A 24667-nucleotide genomic window follows, 5' to 3' on the forward strand; every position below is an offset into this window, starting at 1 on the left:
AGAAATTCTTGAAACTACTCAATTTTTTTCTCATTTTTATAGAAAGGATCTAAAAATCACTTTAATTAATAACAAATCTCTAAAAAATATAATTAAGAGATCAAAGAAGTAGGTCTCTTATCTCTTCATAAAATCACAAAAATCATGTTTGAAGAGACAAGGTCAAGAGACATGAGGTCATCATGGCTTATCTGACACCATAGCTATGACAAAAATATTTGACCATTCCAGCTGAGTCAGAATTTATGCTTTGAATACATCTCTAAACAAAGATCATATCCCAGGTCAAATAACTGCTGTTACCAAGTCATGGAAAACAATGTTTTCTGTGGCACTTAAAAAGTGTTAACTGGGGGGGAAAGTTAGATCTCAGTAAAAAGCAAGTTACAAAGAGGACATCTGTTTGGGACCTAAGCTTCCTCTGAATGTTGGAGAGAAGTGTATGTATTCATACTAAGTTTAATAAACAGACAGAAAGATACAGAAACAACTGTATGTATATGCATATACATGGGTTAGCACACATACATATATTACTTAGCTCTGTTCACTGAGAGGGCCTAGAAATAATGACACCCCCAGCAATGAGCACACGGAGCACCGAGATCTTGGTTTCTATAAATCACTGTCCAGTAAAAGGAACCAAGGCTCCTTGGAGAAATGACTGATTCTAGGGTTGGGCCAGGGAAAATGTCTGGGGCATCTAGAAAGTCAGGAAATGCTGAAAAAGAAAAAAAGGATGGAGGCATGTCAAAGGGACAGAAGAACAAACATGAAAGATCTCCCAATGGTCAAAGCTGGAACAACTGAGCAAAAAAATAAGTAACACAGAATCCAATTATAACCAAAAGTACAAAATAGATACACTGATATTGAGAAATGGTTGAATAAAGAAATGAATTGGGGGAGAAGAGACAAATCTTCCTTCCGAAATTCCAAATAATAAATGCAGATACTCTTAACTGGTACTTAAGCCCTCCACCCACTCTGAGGGTGGGCTAGACTTAGTGATTCACTTCCAAAGAATCAGTATAGAAAAGGAAAAATAGTAACCTCATGATATTAACATGGCAAACACTACCTTAACCAAGTGATCAAGATCAATATCATTGGTGATATCATGTTGATGTCACATATCCTGATATGAAATGACAGCATTCTGTGGCATTCTTTCCAAAAACATGTAACTCTTGCCTAATAACGAGAAACATATCAGATAAACTCAAGGAGGGACATTACACAAAATAACTGCACAAGGAACTGTACGTAAGCACTGTACTCTGTTGATAAAGTTGTTTCCCATCAGAGTATGGGTTAACAACTCTGACGCTGCTATAGATGTATACTGGAATTGAACAACTAAGTAAATGGTTGGTGGAAGCCAGGTTTCTACTGTTGATGTGGAAAATTCACAGATCAGCAAGGGGAGAAGGCTAGAATGGTCTATGTGGTAATGGACTAGAATTGGAGAGATCAGTAAGAACTCATGTTTAACTTAATAAATATAGTTACAGATGATTATACACAGAAATATTTACAGACAGGTCTATATACAAGAGTTAGTATAAAACTAACTCTTTGCTCCGTTAGCTGAGAGGGCTTAAAAGAAAGCAGCAATGAGGGCGCCTGGGTGGCTCAGTCGGTTAAGCATCTGCCTTCAGCTCAGGTCGTGATACTGGAGTCCTAAGATGGAGTCCTGCATCTGGCTTCCTGCTCAGTGGGGAGTCTGCTTCTCCCTCTGCCCTTCACCAGCTTGTGCTCTCTCTCTCTCATTCTCTCTCTCTCTCTCTCTCAAATAAATAAAAATCTTTAAAAAAAGAAAAGAAAAGAAAGCAAGCAGCAATGAGAATACTTAGTGCCCAAATCTTGGTTTCTTATATACCATTCTTCAAAAAAAGGAAGCAGAGCTCCTTGGAGAAATAGCTGATTTTAGCACTGTGACAAGAAATACACAAGATGAGCCTGGAGCACCTTGTAGTGCCAGAAAGTAGGGGAATGTTAAAAAATGATTATATTAAACACACACACACACACACACACACACACACACACACACACTCATGTCGGGATGTTAAAGGGGCGCATGAGTCAACTGAAAGAGCTCCCAAAGGACAAAGCTGGAACAATCTGAGCAATAAAATAGTATTGGAATATAACTCAAAGTATAAAATAGATATCCTTCATTCCATATTGATATAAGTAAATACTTGACTAAATTAATAAATGAGGAGCTAGAGAGAAATTTCCCAAGCAGAAGAATTCCAAATAAGTTATGTAGATACTCTACCCCAATAAGTTATATAGATACTCTACCCCAAAGAACAGGTAGCATAACTCTTCATTCCTTAAATGTAGGCAGCACAGTTACTTTTTTCTAAAGAGGACAGTATGGAATGCGGAAAAAAAATTTACTTTATAGAGGAGTAACCTGACAAACATTACCTCAGCCAGGTGATCAAAGTCAATGTCAAGTCATAAATCATACTGATAGTATGTATCCTTGATATGATATGATGAAAATGGCACTTTCTCTTGCCATCATCCTCTCCAAAACACATAACCCCAGTCTAACCATGAGAAAAACATCAGATGAATTCCAGTAATGGGACACCCTAAAATATCTTGACCAATACCCCTAAAAATTTCCATAGAAGGTTTTTTAAATTAAAAAAAAAAAAAAAGAGGGGCACCTGGGTGGCTCAGTTGGTTAAGTGTCCAACTCTTGATTTTGGCTCAGCTCATGATCTCAGGGTCATGAGATCAAGCCCTGTGGCAGGCCCCAGCAGGCTCCACACTGAGTGTGGATTCTCTCTTTGTCCCCCACCACTTGCATGTGAGTGTGCACATCTGCCCTTTCTTTCCCTCAAAAAATAAAAATAAAAAATAAAAAAATAACAACAGAGGGGGCACCTGGTAGCTCAGTTGGTAGAGCATGTAATCTTGATCTCAGAGTTGTGAGTTCGATCCCCACGTTGGGCGTGAAGCCTACTTAAAAAATAAAATATAATCTTAAAAAATAAATAATAACAACAACAGCAGCAACAGGAGTGGGGAAGCCAAATCTACCTTTCCTCCCAGTTGACGCAAACATAAAACTACCCTTTTTCCTGTTTTCTTAGTTGAAGACTTTCCAAATTAGTCTGTTGAGATACGGCTCACATCTAAAGACACAGTATCACAGCCAGCTCTGGTTATATATTTACTGTCTTTATCACTTTATCACATAGAGAAGACTATGACAGTTTTGGCCAATTTTGTTCAACAAATATTTTTTGACTACCTTTTTTGTTCCAAGCATTGCTTAAGCACTGAGGTAACCTCAAAGGTAAAAGAAGGAAAAAAAATCTGTACTCTGCTTTCTTTTTCTGTAAGGAAATCAGACAATACACAACCAAACAATAAATGACCTACCAGATAGTGATAAATGCTATGAAGTGAATAAAAAAGGAAAGTGAGGCAAAAGTGACCTAGAAGACTACTCTAATTGGAAGCATAGAAAATGCCTCTTTTAAGGAGATAACATTTGAGTTGAGACCTGAGTAGAGCTGGTACACAAAGAGAACAGCAAATGTAAAGGCCAAAAAGAGTAAGTTTACCATGCTTGAGGTATCTCACATAAAGAGGGTAACTGCCCTGATAGGAAAGAGATAAGTGAACTTGAGGTAAAAATACAAGTCATTTAAGGATCTCAAACCACTCCAACATTGCTCAACAGGAATCCATCAGTGGTAATTAGATCAAGATCTCAATTTTAGGGGCGCCTGGGTGGCACAGGGGTTAAGCGTCTGCCTTCGGCTCAGGGCGTGATCCCGGAGTTGTGGGATGGAGCCCCACATCAGGCTCCTCTGCTATGAGCCTGCTTCTTCCTCTCCCACTCTCCCTGCTTGTGCTCCCTCTCTCTGCTGGCTGTCTCTATCTCTGTCAAATAAATAAATAAAATCTTTAAAAAAAAAAAAAAAAGATCTCAATTTTATGCTCCCAGAATCTCCCCCAAAGTAACAGCTGTCTAGTAAATAATGTATTTTGAACTGCCCCATCTTCCCTCTAAAAACTACCATGCCTATCATTCATATTTTCTCATGGCTCTGCTAGAAGTGTTAAGAAAAAAGGGAGAGGGAGTATTCTACCAAGAAAGTGCTCCTGAATTCTCCTTAACAGATCTCATTACTTCATATAGCACAACCATAGGTTAAAAACAAAGGCCCTGGAGACAGACTAACTTGGGTTCAAATTCAGATACTATTAGTTGTACGATCTTGAATAAGTTGCATAACCTTTCTAAGGCTCAGTTTCCTCATCTGTAAAAAGCTGTGAGGGTTAAAAGAGATAAAATCTGGCACCCAGTGACTATTCAACAAATGTTAGCTATTGCTAATAAAAGTATTTGAGTATTTATTTTGTTCAAGGACCAGAGCTGGGCCAGAGGTATTATAGAAAATACAATTTGCTGCAGCAAATTGTTTGAGAGATAAAACTGTCAAACTCCCTTAGGTCAGGAGCTTTGTCTTTTTCTGGTTCACTGGTATATTCCCAGAATCTAGAACAGTGTTTAACACACAGTAGGCATCAATCTCAGTAATGTGTTGAATGAATGAACAAGACTCCATTAAGTCAAAGGAGCATAAAAGAGCCTGGTTTTACTTCAAAATAAAGAAAAGTTTTCATTCCACATCAAGATTTTATTTATTTATTTTTAAAGATTTTATTTATTCATTTGACAGAGAGAGACAGCCAGCAAGAGAGGGAACACAAGCAGGGGAAGTGGGAGAGGAAGAAGCAGGCTCATGCGGAAGAGCCTGACGTGGGGCTCGATCCCAACACTCCAGGATCACGCCCTGAGCCAAAGGCAGATGCTTAATGCCTGAGCCACCCAGGCGCCCCCCACATCAAGATTTTAAGCAATATCCTAAGGCCTTGTTAAAGATGTTTTTATTATTTCTAATTACCACCTCAAAATCTAGAACAGTGTTCATAATATTAAGGTACTCAAATTTATTGCAATTGAAAAGCTCTGCTGCAGGGCGCTTGGTAGGCTCAGTCAGTTAGGCGCAGTCAGTTAAACGTCTGCCTTTGGCTCAGTCATGATCTCAGGGTCCTGAGATGGAGCCCCACATCAGACTCCCTGCTCAGCAGGGAGCCTGTTTCTCCCTCTCCTGCTGTCCCTCCCCTCCCCCACTCATTCTCTCTCTCTCTTTCTCAAATAAAATCTTTTTAAAAATTAAAAAAATTAAATAAATAAATAAAAGAAAAAGCTCTGCTAACATTGACCTGTCAGTTGTAGGCTGTACTATTGTTCATAATTCAAAGCTGATGATCGAAACAGTGAAAGTAACAAAGTATAAGATATATTGTTATAGAATCCCTTGCTTGCCAGTGCTCCAGTGAACAGACTTAGAAAACTTGTGTAAAAATTTTTTTCTCATGGTTGACCAACTAAGTTTAATTTATGCTGGCAAAATAAATTGATTTCACCTCTATATCATTAAATTTTATAAAAACAACATTACAGTTTGTCCAGTCACTTAAGAAAAGTCCAAATCTTTTAGACTTCTTACAAGTTTCAAAAAGATTGTTAGCTTAATACATTGGCTCTTTAGGTCAAAGAAGGACTTTTCAGGGTGATGAAAATGGAGAAAGAAGGAGTTCACCTCTCTAAAAATGAGTTTTCAATTACTATAATTATGCATAAAATAAGACAGGCAGCATTTCTGGGCCAAGATTTGATGCCTTAGTTCCCCGTGAGAATTTGAGCCAAGCATAAATTTGGGGCAAGTTCTGCAAAAACCACTTTACCCTCTATTGATGCTGAATGAAAAACTCATTGTTAGGATTCATCAACACGAATATATTTTCTAACACACAGTAGCCACTCTGGCAACATCGCTTTCACTATTTCCTATCCCAGAAACAAAACAGGATGCATTTAAATCCTGCCTGACAGTTACCACGATTGTAGGGTAGCTATCTCAACAGCCTAAGAATCCTGAGCTAAAAAGTAAAAATCTACGCTTACCGAACCGTAAAGTAACAGGGCCTGCTCAAGCTAACCTACACTGGTGGCTATTGTATTGGTCCGCGAAACCCTTCAGAGCTGGAAAGATACCTGAACTCTACTGACACCTTTTGAGAGAGAAAGCCAGGCGTGAGGGCGGACCGGTATGATCGGAATTGTTAAAACCGCAGCAAGCCGGCAGGGACACAGGTGCGCGGGCAGGCCCCGGTACCGCAGTCCTTGTCATGCTCCAAGACGACCGGGCCCTTCACAACCACGACAGCCCTCCTAGGTTCTTATTCACTCATTCATTCATTTGACAATTACGCGAAGGGCACCGTAGCGGGGCCGGCTCGCAGGGCCCCCGCCCCAGCCCCGGAACACCCACAGCCGCCAGGCGCGGCCCTGCGCCGCCAGGATTCCCCCGACGCTGCCGGCCGCACCCCGCCGCGGCGCGCTCGGGTCACCCGGATCCCAGCTTCGGCCGCACACGAGCGCCCACGCCCCCCGCCCTCCCAGCCGCGGGTTCCCCGGCCTCCGCCCCGCTTCGCCGCCTGAGACCCGCGGGGTTCGTGCGGCGAGGGAGGGGCGCGTCCGCGGAGGCCCCCCGCCCGGGGTTCAAGGCCCCCCGGCGCGCGCGACACCTGGACCCAAAGGCCTAGGTGGGTGGGTCGGGCCCACCGGCCACTCACCTCCGCCGGGTCAGAACCGAGGGGCCTGCTCTAAGCCGTTTGAAACCGCTTGGGCCGCCGCACACCCCGCAGTGTCCTCGTTGTTTATTGGCTCTCGACGGACCGCCCATCGCCCGTTTATTGGTCCATTTGAAAAGACAGTGGGCACGCGCCGCCCGCAGCTTTAAAGGGGCCGCGCGCAGCTGTGCTTCCTTCGGACCCGGCGCTGCCTGCTCGGGGCGCGACAGGATCACCGGAGCAAAAGCTGCCCACGACACTCCCCGCCCCCGCCCCCCAAAGAAGGGCGAAAGATGTGTAGAGAGCTGTGCATCCCTGGCCACCAGCATGTTTCCTTTATTTAATTTTAACTATTCAAGCTACTGTCAACACCGGGCAATTTTTTAAAAAGTCACTTCATTCATCGAATATTGATTGTGCAGCTAGGTGCGTGAGGGAAACGAGAGAGGCAGCAGGGATATCGTGGAAGGAGCTGTGAGTGAAGCCAGGATGCTGGATTCTGGTCTTGGACCCGCTCTAAGTAAATCACTTTTCTCAGTAAATCATTTGTATCTTGGTTTCCTCAAAACAGGGTAACAATGTTTCTCTTACAAGCCTAATGTGAGGATTTAATATAACTAATTTAATGTCTAGGAAAGGTCTTTGAACAGTAAGCATTCTGCAAATGCTTAATACTCCTGTTATTTATAGAAACGACAGGCTTGGTTTATATAATTTCTGAAAGTCTTGTTTAGCTCTTAAAATAAAATCTTTTTAAAAAGAGGGGGTTGTGTGGCGCCTGGCTGATTCAGTCAATGGAGTTTGCAACTCTTGATCTCAGAGTTTTATGTTCCAACCCCACAGTTGGGTGTAGAGATTATTTAACAATAAAATCTTAAAAAAAGAAAAGTCTAGTTTAATTCTAAATTCTGTTTCTATGAATAAGGTCAGGTCTTTACTTCCAAGAAATTTGCAAACTACAGTGGTGAGAGGAATGAAACATATAGTCTAATCACTAAAATTCAAAGCAGCATGAGAACCAGGTAAAAGCTGTAGATACTTAGCAAAGGAAGAAATTTGCCAAGAGAGGATCTGTGAAAGGGATGGACTTTTAATCTGGAATTTCAAAGATATGTAATTACCAACAAACTGAAAGATGGAGAGGAGATGGGTAAAAGTAATAAAACGATTATTTTTTAATCTATCAAATTGGCAAAGATGAAAAAGTTTGACAACCATTGGTTGGCCAAAATTGTTTAAGAAACAGACATTCAAACTCGCTGTTGGTAAGACTGTAATTGGTGCAAACTTTTAGGATGGTTTAGCAGTTATTAAAATGTAAAATGTGGGACACCTAGCCGGCTCAGTCAGAAGACTGTACAACTCTTAATCTCTGAAATGTGAGTTCAAGCCCCACATTGGGTGTAGAGATTACCTAAAAATAAAATCTTAAAAAAAAATAAAATAAAATGTGTATAATCTCTGGCCCAATAATGCCAATGTTAAGAATTTGTCCCACAGATCTATGCAAGTATGCAAAGAAAAATACCCAAAGATATTCACAGCAGCAACTCTTAAGATAGGGGGGAAAACCCCACAAACAAAAAAATCCCAAACCCTAGAAATTACATGTCCATTCATAGGGAACTTCTTACATAAATTACAGTATGTCCACTCAATAGAACACTATACAACTGTTAAAAAGAATGTGGTTAATCTGTAGGTACCAGTGTAGAAAAAGCGTGCAAATTTTATTTAACTGAAAAAAAGGCAACTTGCAGAAAAGCATATATGGAATAATTTTATCATATATGGTTATAAATGCATATGTATTTGTGTGCATGCCTGAAAAATGGTTAGAACATTCCTGGAATTTCAAGAAATTATTTAACAAGGAGAGTGGGTAGGGAGGGAAATGAATTTTTTGCCATTGACATGTTTTGTTTTATTTTGTTTTGAATAGAAGAAGGAGAGAGAATGTCTAGTAACGAGAAAAGTAGGAGCAAGGGCACAGAAACAAGAAAGTATATGTAGGGAACTGAACTTGTGAGTTTGATTTTAGAGCAGGGCATATGTTGAGGAATAGTGGGCTACAAGATTGAGAGAGAAAGGAATATTCTAGGAGGGTCTTGAATACCAAGGTAAAGAATCTGTAGCTTTAAGTAGGTGATAGGGAGCTGTCGAAGGTTTCTGAGCCAGAGAGCAACAAAATCAGAATTGCACTTTAGGAAAACTAATTAGCTTGATTTTCTAAAATGGATTAGAGTTGGAAGCCCAGGTAGGAGTCTGCTATGAGGTGATAGCAGTGGAAATGCTGAGAACAGATCAAGAAAGTGTGAAGGATTTGGCAACCGACTTGATGCAAAGGTGAGGGTGGGGCCCATTTAGGGAGATGAGTCAAAGAGCATGACTGGATTTGAGCCTAGGGTTTGGGAGGCAGTGATTGCCCAAATGGAAGTAGAAAGTCAGGAGAAGCCAGTCTCAAGAGGAGGGCAAGGAATTTAGTTTTAGCCCTGCTTACTTGTAGGTGCATTCAAGCACAATATCTAAGTAGGCCTAGGAAATACAGGATGAGAACTGTGAGAAAAGATTAGGACTCAAGTGATACAGGTGTAGAAAAGATGAAATCCTAACAGTGGATGAGCCCACAGAGTGGGAGAGTGGAGAGCCAAAAGATAGGTCATGAGGACAGATCCATAGGTTAGGGGAAGGAGAAAAGAACCAAGCAGAGCAAAAAGGTCACGGTAACTTTTGAGAAATGGGTTAGGAACATGTAGAAATAGTGTTCTTCAGTCATTGGTTATTGGCATGTTTACTTTATTTAAATATTATGGGAAATAAATTGAAGATTACATTTATAAGGAGAGTGTGATGATAAAGTGGAATTTGCTCAAGAAAGGATGTATGGAGTCTGGATCCTGGAGAGCTTTAGAACGAGATGGCAAATCCCGTTTTGTCTTATATGGTTTATGTGCATAGCCCTACTAGAAGGTGGGCATTGGATGTCTGATTCCATTCCTTTATTTGTTCATTCATTCAACAAATATTTGAACACCTAATACGTGTAGGGACTGTTCTAGGCACTTGGGATAACCAATGCACAAAATAGACTGACAGATACACAGACACACACACACCCCTCTCTTATAGTACTCACATTATAGTGAAAAAGCATGGACGATCAACACTATAGTATGTTATTAGACAATATGTGCAATGGGAAAAGAAAAAAGAATAAAATACAGTAAAAGGGATTGGAAAGTAGAGTTAGAAAGTCATTAATTTTATAAAGGATGATCAGAGTAGGTTTCATTAAGGAGGTTATCTTTAAGCAAAGACTTGAAGGCGAAGGAGTTAGCCATGAGTTTATCTACAGGAAGGAAGTGCCAGCCAGGGGGCACAGCTTTGCAAAGACCCTAAGTTGGGAGCATGCCTCTCAGGTTAGAGAAACAGGGAGGCCAGCACAGCTGAAGCAGAGTAGCTGGCAGTAGAAGGGTAGAATGAGATGAGGTGTGATAGATAATGTAGGGCAGGGAATGGCAGATCCTGTAGGGCCTTGTAGAAACCTAACATAACACCTTGCTCCATAGTAGCTGTTCAGTAAATGTTTGGCCAGTCATCTTTTGCAGTCCACGGTTATCAACAAATAGCTTTTATCTACGTATTTATTAGTGATGTGTGCTTACTTTATTCCAGGGGCCTTCAGTAGTTCTACATAAGGAAGGTATTAACAGGGCAGTGAAACCCTTGTAGGCATTAGTGATCAAGGTGAGCACTGTATTATTGCAACTGGAAGCAGGAAACAAATGCCAAGCATTGCGGCCGTTGAATAACTGTGCTGAGTATTTCTGAAAAGCCTGCGAGGGTGGGGGCAGTGCTCATCCCATCGTAATCTCAAACCGCATTCAGGGAGAGAAACAGCTCTCTACCATGGGACATGGATCCATATTTGCAGACTAAGAGGAGCAGTTTTGTGACTCACTTCCTTTCAACTTTCAGTCCAGGTACCTCGTGCATTATTCCCTGGAGAGAGCAGTGGTGACATTAACACAGGTCTCAAGGGGCTGTGAGTTTTCGTGCCTTGCCTGGCCTCCAAGCCTCTCCCGGATTGCACTGGTTGCATTTAATAGGTGATGAAATGAATGAATAACCCTTTTCTCATAGCCCATTTTCCCACAGCTCCCCAAATGCAGGCCATCCAAGAACTCTGACCACAGAAACACCAGCCCCGCCAAAGAGGAAGGAGGCAGAGGGAGAGATAGGGACCTCGTTAGCAGGCTGTCAACAGGCTTTTAGGGGCTGGAGGGAAAACCACCAAGAAGGACAAGATAAGTGAGAGTTCTTGGCTGTTTCTGTCTTGTAAAATGACAGAGGCAGATTGCATAGCTTGGGGCTAACTCCAGCCTTGGGTTTAAACTCAGACCCTTAATTAGGCTGTCTGGATCTGTTTTAACATCATGTCGAGGAGCCCAAAATTGTGAGTTGGAGCCTTGACTGGAAATAAAACTCTGTTCCCTATGCTGAGCTCTGCTTAGCCTCTGCCAGCCACTTAATGGGAGAACGATCTAGACAGAAAATAAATGGGCAAGTAAGGGAATGTTACAAAACAAAGGCTGCCTGAAACACCCCCAGACACACATCCTATTAAGTGGATCAGTTGAGTCACCTTCACATATGAAGACAAGACCTACTCACAAACTGTTTCTTAGCCATGGAAAGGGCTCACCTACATTTTTCATTATGTCCATAAGTAGAAATAACTGAAGTTTACTCTATGTTCTTGAAGTTCAGTGCATTACACTTAGAGCCTTGTGCACCCTTGGCTCTCTAGATGTTTTTCTAAGTTCCTCTGCAGCATTGACTTTGTTTTCTGTAGGACTAGCTTGGTGAAATCTTCAATTCATGCCTTGGAGACCTCTCTACGGGCCACAGAGATCTTTGTATCTTAGGTTCCATCGTTTGTTCATGCAATATAGAAATAAGGGCAGTGACTATATTTTGAACATAATTAGCTTGTAAAAATATGTCCAGTTTGTTAGAATTTGACCAACCGTCTCCCTACTCATCAGTTTCAGGTTTTATATCCAGAGAACCAGACAAGGAATTCTCAACTCTTGTTTCATCCCCAAGATTTCTTAGAAGAACATACAAACAAGTTTCAGGCTAGAAATGACCTTAGGAATAATCTGCCTCAATCTTTTCATTTTACTGATCAGGAAAGTAAAAGCCAGAGCATGTTCATAACCTGAAAACAGGGTGCTAAGTCCTTGACACTGTTGCTAAAGTATCATCTGCCCTCTCTCCATATTCTTATCAAGGCCAGGGCCATCAGGCCAGGCATCCTTTTCCTCTCCCATTTCCTAACCCTAAAGTGACAGGACAGTCCCAGGTTAGCGAGACTTATGGCTCAGGCAGGGTGGAATACCTGGTTATACTGGGTCATGTGATCACAAGGTGTCAAAATGCATTCGCCAAACTCTGTCCTCCCAGAAACATCTCCTAGTCTTTTGAGCAAATGGAGTGTGCTCAATGCATTCATTTTTTCTTCTCATTTGAAAAGTTATTCCTGAGTTCCCAGCTCTCGTGGTCACTGTTCATGGTCTGGCCCATAAACCTAGCCTTTGGGAAGGGGTACTTTCTAAGGTATATAGGTTCATGCTTTAAGCTGGATTTCATTGCTTTTAAAATGTCCTCCTTTTTCCTCGTCTCTTCTTTTCCTCCTCTCTTTTTCCTGAATTAAAAAAAAAAAAATCGTGGAGTAAGGGGATGGTTGTCCTTGAGCTATACCACTTGTTTCTGTTCTAGCACACATACCCCTCACCAAATTTGGAAGAATTATGCACTGTAAATTACCCGCAGATTTCTCGTTATTTAAATACAAGAAGCTTCAGTCTTTCTTTCTTTTTTGGGGGGGTGTGGGGGGGATGGAAGCTGTTGCTAGATCCTAAGCTCTGTGGATCAAGCTTGGGCAGGGCAAGAGGTAAAGAACTTAGTGGAAGCATTATTCTATAAAAGGCTTGCCGTTTAGAAAATCAACTACTGAGGCTTGGCATACAGTCCTACATCTGGCACCGAGACTTCCATGATTCCCAATCATCACTGAAGAGGTGTCATGTCCACAGAACCTGATAATGGATCCCCAAACTCCCGGTCCTAGCCTTGAGATGTAGTGTATACATTATAAGAAGGCAGCTTTTTAAAAATAAAAGGAAAAAAATTTAAAAAATAAATAAAAGGAATCAATGTTGATTTGATCCATTGTCAGAGTAACTATGAAGCTTCACTAAGATCAAAAAGAGCTCGTAGCAGATGTGGGCCTGTGACGAACCCTCCTTGTCCCCCGTCCTTTTCCTACTACATCAGACAGTCTTGCTGGTGACTATCACGGCAAGCCAAAGTCAACTTCTGGGACAATGAGGTCCTCATAGACCTAGAACAGAGATAGAAGATACATGGTATATAAGCCATGACACTTCCTTCCAGTGCCTGAGGGAGAGGTCACTAACAATCATGACACTTTCCCCGTTGAGTCTCAACAGGACCTCAAGCAGCCACTACCAACCAACCAGAGCTGGCACTGGAGAGGAAACCTATCCGCCATCCCTGTTCTAGAGGAAATAAGGATTTCACAAGCCAATGAATTCTGGTCTTGGCCTGTCTTGTCAGGATGAGCTGAACCTCCAGCCAGGAACCTCACACCTTTTAGGACTCTTCACCAGTCCTCACATCCCCGAAGGTGATGTCACAAGGAGGTTTTCGAAAGCATGGGTCTGCCAGACAGAGCAGGTGCAGTGATTAGTCATGACTCCAAGCCAGGCACGGTGATTAAGAAAAGCTAAATTTATATTAAATTATCATAAAGTCCTAAAATACTGAACATAGTGGTTAAATAACTCCAGAAAGTCCAATCTCTCCAGTGAGTAACGTTAAAACCATTACACATGAGCGTGGGAGAATCACTTCCATTAGTTTAGGACAGAGAGGTTTTGCTTTTTACAGAGTGAATCAGTGCTCAAATAGATATTTCTTCAAATATGTCTTTTCTACATTCTGAACAGCCCAAGTGCAATAAGATCTTTCCCCATTTCCAATCAAGAAAATGCCACTTTCCTACTTTCTCCCCATCCTCAACCATGAGTCTGAGGACCCAAAGTGCTCCTTTTTTTTTTAACTGCCCCGGCAAGTGTGAAATGTCTCCCTTTCCTCCCGTAAGTGGCACCTCGCCTTTCCCACTGTGTGTGTGTACTGGAAAAGACTTGCAGGCCTGGCCAGGCTTTCTGTGTGGGTCCAGACCTGGGTTGGCTACTATCAGCAGGGCTCAGGGCTTGGCACCTGTCTTTAGCAGCCTCAGAACTGACCAGAAAAGCTTTGCTCTTCTCTGTTTTCACTCACATGTGTGGCAGCTGATTTCTCAATACCAATAACCACTGGAGATGTTTCCAATCAGGAAGCTTCCCCGAGAAGCCCTCACCTCTATTCTCAGCCCGTTGTCCTCTCCTGTTGCTTCCAATTCCTGGGTGGAAGGTTCTGGATCTGCCTTAGGCTGAGAGGGCTTCATCGGTGGTTTTCCCTTTCTATTCCTTGCCCCCTACTTTGTGTCTTGATGTACCCCTCCTCACCACCACAAGGCTAAGTCAGAAAAAGCAAATGGGGGGGGCTATATAGAAGGTTTAGGGCAGACAAAAAGTCTCCACTCCCCTGATCCTAGCAGGAGACATACGCTCTTTGTGTGAATGGGCACGAACCAAGTGATGGCATCACAGCCTAGAAAGTCAGTTACTTAGCTGGGAAGAGAGCTGGAATGGAAATGTCACCACCCCTGGAGGTTCTCTGGCCACCAACTTAGATCCCTGAGCACTTGAGAGAGAACACAAGAGGTTCAACCTCATGGATATTTCCCTTGAGGCCCTGCGTACCCCAAGTCTATAACCCAATCTCTCTTCCTGACCATTGATGAAAACTTCTGGCCCTTCTTTGAAAAGTTGTTTTAGGATCTCTATGCTTAGAATCCCAGAGAATGGGCAGGGAGAGAGTGGCAGAACATTAAGGTCCAGGTGATATGCTACTTTTGGTCTAGGCAGCGCTGGCTGGACCTTACAGAGACTCAGCGCTCGGGGCCCCACATTCCTTAAGCCCCTGTTCATAACCTGGTTACTTAGAGTCATAAAGGTACAGGCCAGTGGTGGCGCCAGTGGGGGGATTCATGCTGGCCAGCTGCCATGCAATAAGGACCCTGTCATTGAAAGGTAGAAGCTTCCAGATACTCTAGCAGGAGGAAGAACAGCTTGAGCCACACCCAGATCTCACCAATATTGGCAGCTGAAAAAAAAACAAAACAAAACAGGAGCTCTTAGGGCAAGAATAATATCCATTGCCAGCAATGGACAGGACATGCAGCCCAAACATTCCTAAAAGCTTTCTCATATTACCAATGCACTTGAGGCTGGAGGCTTCTGAGATGCCCATACCAGCTGGGCTTACTCCTCCTTCCTCTCTCAGCCTCTTTCCTTCATCTCTCTCTTTAACCTTGACCCCTGCCCCAGCCCCTGATGGGCAAGTTCTCTCAGAGAAGCAGCCAGGCCGGCTCTGCTGGGGAAGAGTGAAGTCTTGGATCATCAGTTCTTGTGGGACAGGGTACCAGGGAAAGGGGAGGTGGAGCTCTGTACTGATGAGGAATCATTACTGAGCCTACTTTCGGGGGCTCAGGATGGAGTGCAAGAGGTGAGGTTCGTGGTAAGATCCAGGTCGAAATTTTGGGGATGCACCATCATTTCTTGTGCACAGGTAGTTACGGACTCAGATGGAAACAGCTCCCGTGGAGGTCTCGGGAGCAGTTATGGGGTGGGAGGTGGAGGAGAAGGACGAGCACATAGGAAGGGGGCCTGTTGTGTAAGTGAGCACAGGGACCGGAAGTCCATAAAGGGGAAGGAACGGGCAGGGAAGGAAGGGACCATGGGCATTTAGACCTGGCTCTCTGAGGAGAGCTTGCGTTCATGTTTCCAGCCTGTGTCTGGCAGAGAGCCCCGTCTTTCAGGAGTGGCTGCGGTATGGACACTGCTACACTCAGACTGCTCTTCCTGCAACAGCTGCTCCGTCTCCGTGTCATCCAGGGAGCCAGAGCTGGCCTGGATAGACACTGTGTCTGTCTTCATGCATACGTGATCCCGCAGAAGGCCCCCCCGTGAGCTGCGTAGTTGCTTGAGGTCATCCCACTCAGCATCGTCCCCAGAGAGAAGGCAGATTCCCTCTACGATCTTGATCTTCTCCTTAGTGTAGTTATGGTCAGACCCGCCCTAGGGTGGAGAGTGGGGAGACACGGTCAGTCGGTTGTCTCTCTAGAAAGGATCTCAAGGTAAACCGAAAAAGGAAGTGGATGGTGTGAGAGGAGGTGTGAGGAGTACAAAGATCCCACAAACGAATGGGGAGACTTGGTCAGAGCAAACAGATGAGTCAGCCTAAAAGGAGAATAGCAGCTGGGATGATGATTACTATTCTCAGACAGGAGGAGGTAGAACCATGGTTTCCAGTCCTGCATCATCCACTCACTGGCTATGTCACCTTGGGCAAATTACTTAGCATCTCTAAACTCAGTCTCCACATCTGCAGTGTGGGGAGAACAACAGTATCCACGCCTCATAACCACTTGCTGTGAGGGTTCAATGAGGAGACACATGGACCGCAGTTAGTAGGTGCTTGACACATAAGATATACTAAATCATGTTAGTTGTTGTTACCTTGTTATTGTGGCTTATTAATGGGACATCGTGCTGATGGACATGATCAAAAGCAACTGATAAAGATAATTCAATGTGCATTTATTTAGGATTTTAAACTACTACTGTGCTCTTTTATTCTTGACTCTCTTCTTTCTAATTTTGTTAAGGCGAAAACTTGTGGGAGGCAGGAGGAATCTAGAAAATCTTTTTTTTTTTTTTAAGATTTTATTTATTTATTTGACAGAGAGAGAGACAGCCAGCGAGAGAGGGAACACAAGCAGGGGGAGTGGGAGAGGAAGAAGCAGGCTCATAGCAGAGGAGCCTGATGTGGGGCTTGATCCCATAACACCGGGATCACGCCCTGAGCTGAAGGCAGACCCATAACCGCTGTGCCACCCAGGCGCCCCTAGAAAATCTTCTTATTTGGGTTCTGAGTGTCAATCCACTAGGGTCCAGTAACCTATAACCTTTTTGGGTGGGTTACTCTGGCTCTGCTCCCATGAGCCTTGGGGCCATTCCCAAGAAACTGGGGATTGTTCCAAGGACAGCTGTTAAGTTCTACTCAGGCTTCTTCCTTTATGGATTTCTCAAAGGTAGGCTTACTCCTGGTTTCTGGGGGATACCAATGGACATACCACCAATACCAGGAGAAAACGGGCCATGCTTGGTTTCTGTCCTGGAATGGCATTCCTGCCAAGAGTTCTGCAAATTTTCCTCTATTTTAGTAACAACTCAACTCAACAGATATTTAACTGAGCCCCTACATTTTTTTTAAAAGATTTTATTTTTGAGTCATCTCGATATCCAATGTGGGGCTCAAACTCACAACCCTGAGATCAAGAGTTGCACGCTTTCCTGACTGAACCCCTACATTAAACAGGAGACTTTGATGATGGCCCTAGGAGTGGGCACTCCCTCCACAGAGCAGAGACAGACAGCACACAAGCACACAAGTGCACGCGCATCCCCACACCCATTCACCCAGCACACCCTCCGAGCTGAAATTAGCATCAGATTAGATGGAGCCATGCAGTGTCTTCATCGCAGAGACACGCTGCTGGGTAGGTTAGGAAGAGGTAGGGGACATGGCACTGGCAATTCGGGGTGGGGGGGGGACACCCTTCCCTCTCCAAACACACCTCAACAGGTACCTGAAATCAGGAGGAAATCAGAAGAGAAAGGGTGAAAGACTGTCAGAGGGGTGAAAGAGCTGCTGAGGAAAAGCACACAACAGAAGAAAGGGGTCACACACTTTTCAGGTCTCACCTAGGACCCTTATGATGGTTCTTCTCTGGGGCATCAAATACTCTACTAACACTCTAGGAACCTAAGACTCAGGAGTCTTTTTCTCAAAGATACTAATTGAGGAGGGCTCTACTATCCCTAAGACTGCAAACTAGACCTGAAGGTGCTGTTTTGGCTTCTGGTGGAAGCGTCTTTAGTATGGAAACCCATGGATCCAGAAAGCATGTGATCATTATGTAAAATGTACTCAGTATGCATGGGAGCCCCGTAGAGGTGAGGGCAAGTGCTGACTGCTAGACAGTCCAGGCGAGTAGACCAATTAGGGTTTCGTAAGGGATATAACTCCTGCTGACAGGTTACAGGATTTTGAAAAAAGCAGCAGTCGTATTAGACTAGGAAAATCTGAAATTGCAGATACAGGTCCCTTGGGGAAATGGGACTATTTTTTAGGCCTAAACATTCAGCACATAAATTTTCACTGAAGCAACAAAGGAGTTAAGAGAGCAAAAGCATGTAAACCTTCAGAATTCTAGAGAAATCTCTTAAGACTCTGATAAGAGGAAGAATAGCAAAAAAACAAAAAAACCCAAAAAAACCCAGCCATTCCCAGCCATCAGAGCCAACAGCTTGGATCAGAGGTTAGAAAAGGGAGAGTCCAGGAGCTCTCGGATTTTTGGGGTGTTGTCTAGGAGTCTGGAGTGTTTCAGAGGGGTGCAGCCTCTCTGCAGGGGAATGATGACAACAAGGGGAAAACCTATGAGCTGGGGAAAAGATTTCCTGGCAGGGAGGTGCACATGCTTTCAGACCTAGACCTTCTGGAATCTGCTTACTAACCAGATTGCTCTCATTAAAGTCCCTCAAGCTGGTCCCTCAGAGAGTCTAGACCGCTCCAGAATCCCATATCAGTTTCAGTTCTTCCATTCACTGTAACTTCCAAAATAGTAGAGGGGGCTACCCGGCATCCCTCACTGATCCGTTCAGACAACTGGAGCATATCCATCCCCCCTCCGAAAAACAAAACAAAACCCCACCTTGAATATAAGTTTCGATTTTTACCTCTTTCTTATAGCACAGTTGATTGTACATGGCTGGTTTTGGGATTGCTTCAATTTTCACTTCCTGAGTGGAAGTTCGGTAGGAAGGGTTGCTGTAGGTGAGGTTCCCCATTCCAGGATCAGTTAACTTGGATTTTTTGTGTCTTTAGGAGGAAAGGTGGTGAGAAATTAGTTCAGATCTTTACGGTGGTGCTATCTGGGGAAGTTGTAACCCGAATGTGGCAGGTAGCCTCGAAGATGGCCCCAGTCATCCCCGCCTAGTTCACCCCTTCTGAATCCCTGCCCCTTGAGTGTGGGCTGTATCTGGTGACTCACTTCTTTCTATTTTATTTTTATTGTCTTATTTTCAAGTAATCTCTACACCCAGTGTGGGGCTCAAACCCATAACCTCGAGATCAAAAGTCACACGCTCCTGGCTGAGCCAGCCAGGCACCCCTGGGGACTCACTTCTGATGAACAGAATATACAGAAGTGACGGATGCTAGATTAGGTTCCAAAGAAACTTGTGGTTGCTTTCCCGCCCTCACTCTCGCTTATGCTTGCTCTGGGGAAGCAAGCTGCCATGTTGTCAGTTGTCCTTTGGGAAGGCCCACAAGGCAGGGAACTAATGAGGGAGACCTCCAGCCAACAGCCAGCAAGGAACTGAGACCCTCAGTCCAAAAGCCTGTGAGGTACTGAATCCTGCCAACAGCTACAGGAGCGTGCTTGGAAGGGATCCCTCTCCAGTCAAGCCTTGAGATAAGACCACAACCCTGGCTGATATCTAGACTGCAGCCTGTAAGAGAACTGTGAGGCAGAGGCACGCAGCTAAGCTGAATCCAGATTTCTGACCCATGAAAACTGGGAGATAATAAATGGTTGTCATTTTAAGTTGCTATGTTTTGGAATAATTTGCTGTCCAGCGATAGATAGCTAATATACCGAGTCAAGACAGATCTGTGTCAATCCCATGTCTGTCACTTACTAGCTGGGGGACATAATCTAAACTTTGTGAGCCTCAGATCCTCATCCGTAAAGTGAGGAATAATAATACCTGTGTGACCACTGTTGCTGTGGCACTGATACGTATTCACTAAATTGTCACTGTTACTATTATTATTAGCACTGTTGTTGCAGTTAGCAGGGGCCACAGCAGCATAACCAAATCCTGGTATTTTTTCTGCAAGCTGTCTTTAAAGCATTTGGGGAAAATACATAGGCGGTCGTAAAAAGAGGACTCTAAACTGAAAAAGGACAAACTCCACCTTCCCGGGATGACACCTACCGAGCAATGATATGTCAAACAGTATTGTAGTAGAGTAGCGGAAAAGCAGAGAGGCCAGCGTCAGTCCCAGTTTTGCCTCTCACTGTGTGACCTCGGGTCATACCCTCCACGCCCTCAGCATCCTCATCTACAAAGAGAGTCCCGAGGGCTGCTGGGTCATAACGTGAGGAAACTGCTCGGGCCGTGAATGGTGAAGAAGAGTCAGGATTCAGGTTCTACCCTTCCTTTCTGCTGCTCTGACCCGGGACCCATCTTGACGTGAGGGTGGTCAGAGGTCGGATCAGCAAGATGTGGAGCTTCAAGACGTCACCAGTATGCAAATGAGGACCAGTGGACATGTGCCCCCCTCCCCATGAGGCTGAGGTTACCTGTACAGCATCAAAGCTGCAATCACCACCAAAATCAGCAGAATGCTGAGGAGTCCACCGATGACATAGCTGACGTGAAGTCCTTCCCCTAGGAGGAGCAGAGAGACGCTAGGCGGGGACCAATGACAAGATGGAGGGCTCCTTTGGTAGGGGTTGGAGGCCACAGCATTGAGGACAGCCAGGGTAGAGGCCACAGGGGTAGGGGTAGGGGGCTGAGAAGAAACCTATCAGCCTGCCAGCGTCTCTATTCCTAATTCCCCTACTTACTAGCCATGTGACTTAGGGCAGGACGCTTAAATTTTCTCATCAGTTAAATGTAAATAAGAAATTGCTCATAGCCTGGTGGCAGTGAAATCTGAGTGTGTACCTACATGTACATATAAGCACACGTGTGTATGTGCACACACATATATACAGCTTAACGAATGGCCAGCATACGGAAAGCACTCATAAGTAGCTAGCTAATGTTATTTTTTCAATGGATTTACTCTGAGACATGGGTTCAACAGCCCCAGAGAGTCCCTGTGAAAGTTCTGGAAAATATGAGTGGAGACTCTGATTCCTTACATCTTCTTTTCCAAAACAGCTGGGTGCTCAGGGCTCACCTGGAGCAGCAGGTATGGCCTCATTGGAATGTGCACAGAGGCCCAGCTGGGCATCCTTTTCAGAGCATCTGTGGGGCAGAGAAAATTGAAGATGAAGGCTACTTGTATTTGATAAAGATCCTGCCTTCCTCCAGGAAAGAGGGAAAGTCCTGGGGGGCGCCTAGGTGGCTCAGTCGGTTAAGCATCTGACTCTTGATTTCGGCGCAGGTCATGATCTCAGGGTTGTGAGATCAAGCCCCACATTGAGCTCTGTGCTGGGTGTGGATCTGCTTAAGATTCTCTCTCTCCCTCTGCCTCTGCCCCTACCCACCCCATCCCTAATCTCTCTCTCTCTCCCTTTCTTTTTTTTTTCTTTAAAGATTTCATGTATTTATTTGACAGAGAGAGAGACAGCCAGCGAGAGAGGGAACACCAGCAGAGGGAGTGGGAGAGGAAGAAGCAGGATCCCAGAGGAGCAGGGTGCCCGATGCAGGGCTCAATCCCAGGACCCTGGGATCACACCCTGAGCCGAAGGCAGACAATTAACGACTGAGCCACCCGGCGCCCCCGACACTTCTTAAAAAAAAAAAAAAAATCCTGGGAAGGACAAGGGGAAAGGCATTTGAATTGGACTTTCAGATATTTGATTGTACCTAATGGCAGACATCAGAAGCATAGACCAGGAAATACAGAGAAATCAGTGTGAGTTACTGTCTTCAAGATGCTAGGTCATGTTTAAATGGCTTTTTTAAAAAAAAATTTATTTATTTGACGGGGGGGGGTGTCAGAGGGAGAGGAAGAGAGAGAATGAGAGACTCCCAAGCAGATCCCTGCTGAGCACAGAGCCTGACGCAGGGCTCATGCAGGACTCAATCTCACCACCCTGAGATCATGACCTGAGCCGAAATCAAGAGTTGGCTGCTCAACTGACTGAGCCACCCAGGCACCCCATGTTTAAATGGGTTTTAAAATATGTACTCTTTATTTTATTTTTTTTTTAAAGATTTTATTTATTTATTTGACAGAGATAGAGACAGCCAGCGAGAGAGGGAACACAAGCAGGGGGAGTGGGAGAGGAAGAAGCAGGCTCATAGCAGAGGAGCCTGATGTGGGGCTCGATCCCGTAACGCCAGGATCACGCCCTGAGCCGAAGGCAGACGCTTAACCGCTGTGCCACCCAGGCGCCCCTAAAATATGTACTCTTTAAAGAAGATTCCTTTAGAAAGGAGAAGCAGGTTTCGAAGTGAGCTGGAAGTTGGCTGACAGAGCACTAAAGATACCAATGGTAGGATTTATTAAGCTACCAGGATGAGTTGGAAGAAGCTACCAGCCAAGCAAACCTCTGATTGGATACAGAGTATCACAAGGTCTAAATGGACCTTGAAAAAAATTGTTTTTCTTCTCTCCATTCTTTCACAAGGGAATATGCAAGACATCCAGAAGGAGGGCTCAGAAAACCAACTTGAAATGCTAAGAAAGTAACTTCTTTGTGGCACATTATGAACAGGCAATTAAAGGCATCTCCTAAAAGGCTAGAGAAAAGTAATTTGTAAGAGCATTTGAAACCAAGATACACATAGCCTTCAAATAGACTGAACGTAAGAAAATATCTGAGTAGGGTTCAAAAGTTTTCTAAATTATCTTAAAGAAAATCAGATTAATCGTGATTGATAGTACTTAGAAGTTAGTGAGAAAGATACATGTTTATAGCTGGATGTTTGCTTTTCTAAATCAACTTCCAAAAAGATAAAATGGGGCAAATAGAATGAATTTGATCATGTGCAAACTTTATAATTTTATTTTATTCATTTTTTAATGCCCCAACTCTAGTTCTTGACTTTATTGATTTATTTTTTATTGATTTATTTTTTAAGATTTTATTTATTTGAGAGAGGGAGAGAGAGTGCTGCGCGGGGGTCAGGGAGGGGCAGAAGGAGACGGGGGCTCCCTCCTCTCAGCAGGGAACCCAAGATGGGGCTCAATCCCAGGACCCCAAGATCATGACCTGAGTGAAAGGCAGATGCTTAACTGACCGAGCCATGCAGGCACCCCTCTTTTGTAAGTAAACTCTACATCCAATGTAGGGCTTGAATGCATGACCCTGAGCTCGAGAGTCACATGCTCTACTGACTGAGCCATCCAGGCACCATGCAAATTTTATAATTTTAAAGACATGAGTCTAGAGTTTTCATTTGGGGTCATTACTATGTTTCTGCTTTCAGAACTGAAATCGTTAATTATCTGTTAAGCTAAAGTTGATACTACAGAAACCAGTATGTTACAATGGAAAAAAAATGTCTTAATAGAAAAACATCTGGAAAGATAGAGATCAAAATAGTAACAATAAGAAACTAAATCACTATTTCGGAAAGATATCTGCGCCCCCAAGTTCACTGTAGCATTATTTACAATAGCCAAGTCGTGGAAACAACCTAAGTATCCACTGATGGATGAATGGATAAAGAAGATGTGGTATACATATAATGGGATTTCTCTTCTTTCTTTTTCTTTCTTTCTTTCTTTCTTTCTTTCTTTCTTTCTTTCTTTCTTTCATCCTTCCTTCCTTCTTTCTTTCTTTAAGATTTTATTACTTATTTATTTGAGAGAAAGAGTGAGTGGGGGATGGAGCAGAGGGAGAGGGATAAGCAGACTCTGAGCTGAGCATGGAGCCCGATGTGGGGCTCAATCTCACAACCCTGAGACTATGACCTGAGCCAAATTGAGAGTCAGATGCTCAACCGACTGAGCCACCCAGGTGCCCCAATATATAATGGAATATTATTCAGCCATAAAAAAGGACATTCTGCCATTTGTGACTACATGGAAAGAACTTGAGGGCATTATGCTGAGTGAAATAAATCAGACAGAAAAAGACAAATACTGTGCAATGTCACTTATATGTAGAATATAAAAAAAAACCCAACTCAAACTCATAGATTGGTGTTTGCCAGAGGTGGGAGGTAGCAGGAATGGATAAAATGAGTGAAGGTGGTCAAAATGTGCAAACTTCCAGTTATAAGATAAGTAAGTCCTGGGAAAATAACATATAGCATAGTGACTATAGTCAACAATACTATATTTTCTACATTTGAAAGTTGCTAAGAAAGTAAATCTTAAAAGTTCTCATCACAAGAAAAATAATTTGTACCTATGTGTGGTGACGGATGTTAACTAAACTCACTGTGATAATCATTTTGCAATTTATGCATATATCAAATNTGAAAGTTGCTAAGAAAGTAAATCTTAAAAGTTCTCATCACAAGAAAAATAATTTGTACCTATGTGTGGTGATGGATGTTAACTAAACTCACTGTGATAATCATTTTGCAATTTATGCATATATCAAATAAAAAATTTAGAATATATATGGGTACTTATTTCTTCTTTATTCCTATCTGTATTTCCAGATTATTTTTTTTTGCAAAGTATAAATAAAAAAACATAAGAATTTCTTTAAACTGAATGTAACATGCTTATTTTTAATTTTTTTAAGATTTTATTTATTTATTTCAGTGAGAGAGAGAGTGCACGAGAGGGGGAAGGGTCAGAGGGAGAAGCAGACTCCCCACTGAGCAGGGAGCCTGATGTGGGACTCGATCCTGGGACTGTAGGATCATGACCTGAGCCAAAGGCAGTCGCTTAACCAACTGAGCCACCCAGGCAGCTGTAACATCATATTTAATCGACTTTAAGATGGGGACATTGTTCTATCATCTCATACCTCTGGAACAGGAATGTGTCTTATAATCAATGGCATCTCACAATTGATGCTGGT

The 24667-nt window shown here is 43.4% G+C and overlaps 2 protein-coding genes across 2 annotated transcripts in view; both read right to left on the reverse strand.

Annotated features, from left to right (window-relative positions):
• CKAP5 (cytoskeleton associated protein 5) overlaps positions 1-6783 on the reverse strand; it is a 102119-nt gene extending 95336 nt beyond the window's left edge. The window contains exon 1 of the mRNA XM_002921626.4: positions 6685-6783. The gene's annotated coding sequence lies outside the window, so the exon portion shown is untranslated. The remainder of the gene's footprint in view (positions 1-6684) is intronic.
• Positions 6784-13482: 6699 nt separating this feature from the next.
• Positions 13483-24667, reverse strand: part of LRP4 (LDL receptor related protein 4) — a 49758-nt gene continuing 38573 nt past the window's right edge. The window contains exons 35-38 of the mRNA XM_034645404.1: positions 20914-20981; positions 20309-20396; positions 18678-18819; positions 13483-15953 (exon numbers count right to left, since the gene is read on the reverse strand). Of these exons, the coding sequence (XP_034501295.1) occupies positions 15621-15953; positions 18678-18819; positions 20309-20396; positions 20914-20981 (631 nt within the window). The 3' untranslated portion in view covers positions 13483-15620. The remainder of the gene's footprint in view (positions 15954-18677; positions 18820-20308; positions 20397-20913; positions 20982-24667) is intronic.

The sequence above is a fragment of the Ailuropoda melanoleuca genome, chromosome 16, assembly GCF_002007445.2.
Source record: "Ailuropoda melanoleuca isolate Jingjing chromosome 16, ASM200744v2, whole genome shotgun sequence".
NCBI classification, from domain to species: Eukaryota; Metazoa; Chordata; class Mammalia; order Carnivora; family Ursidae; genus Ailuropoda; species Ailuropoda melanoleuca.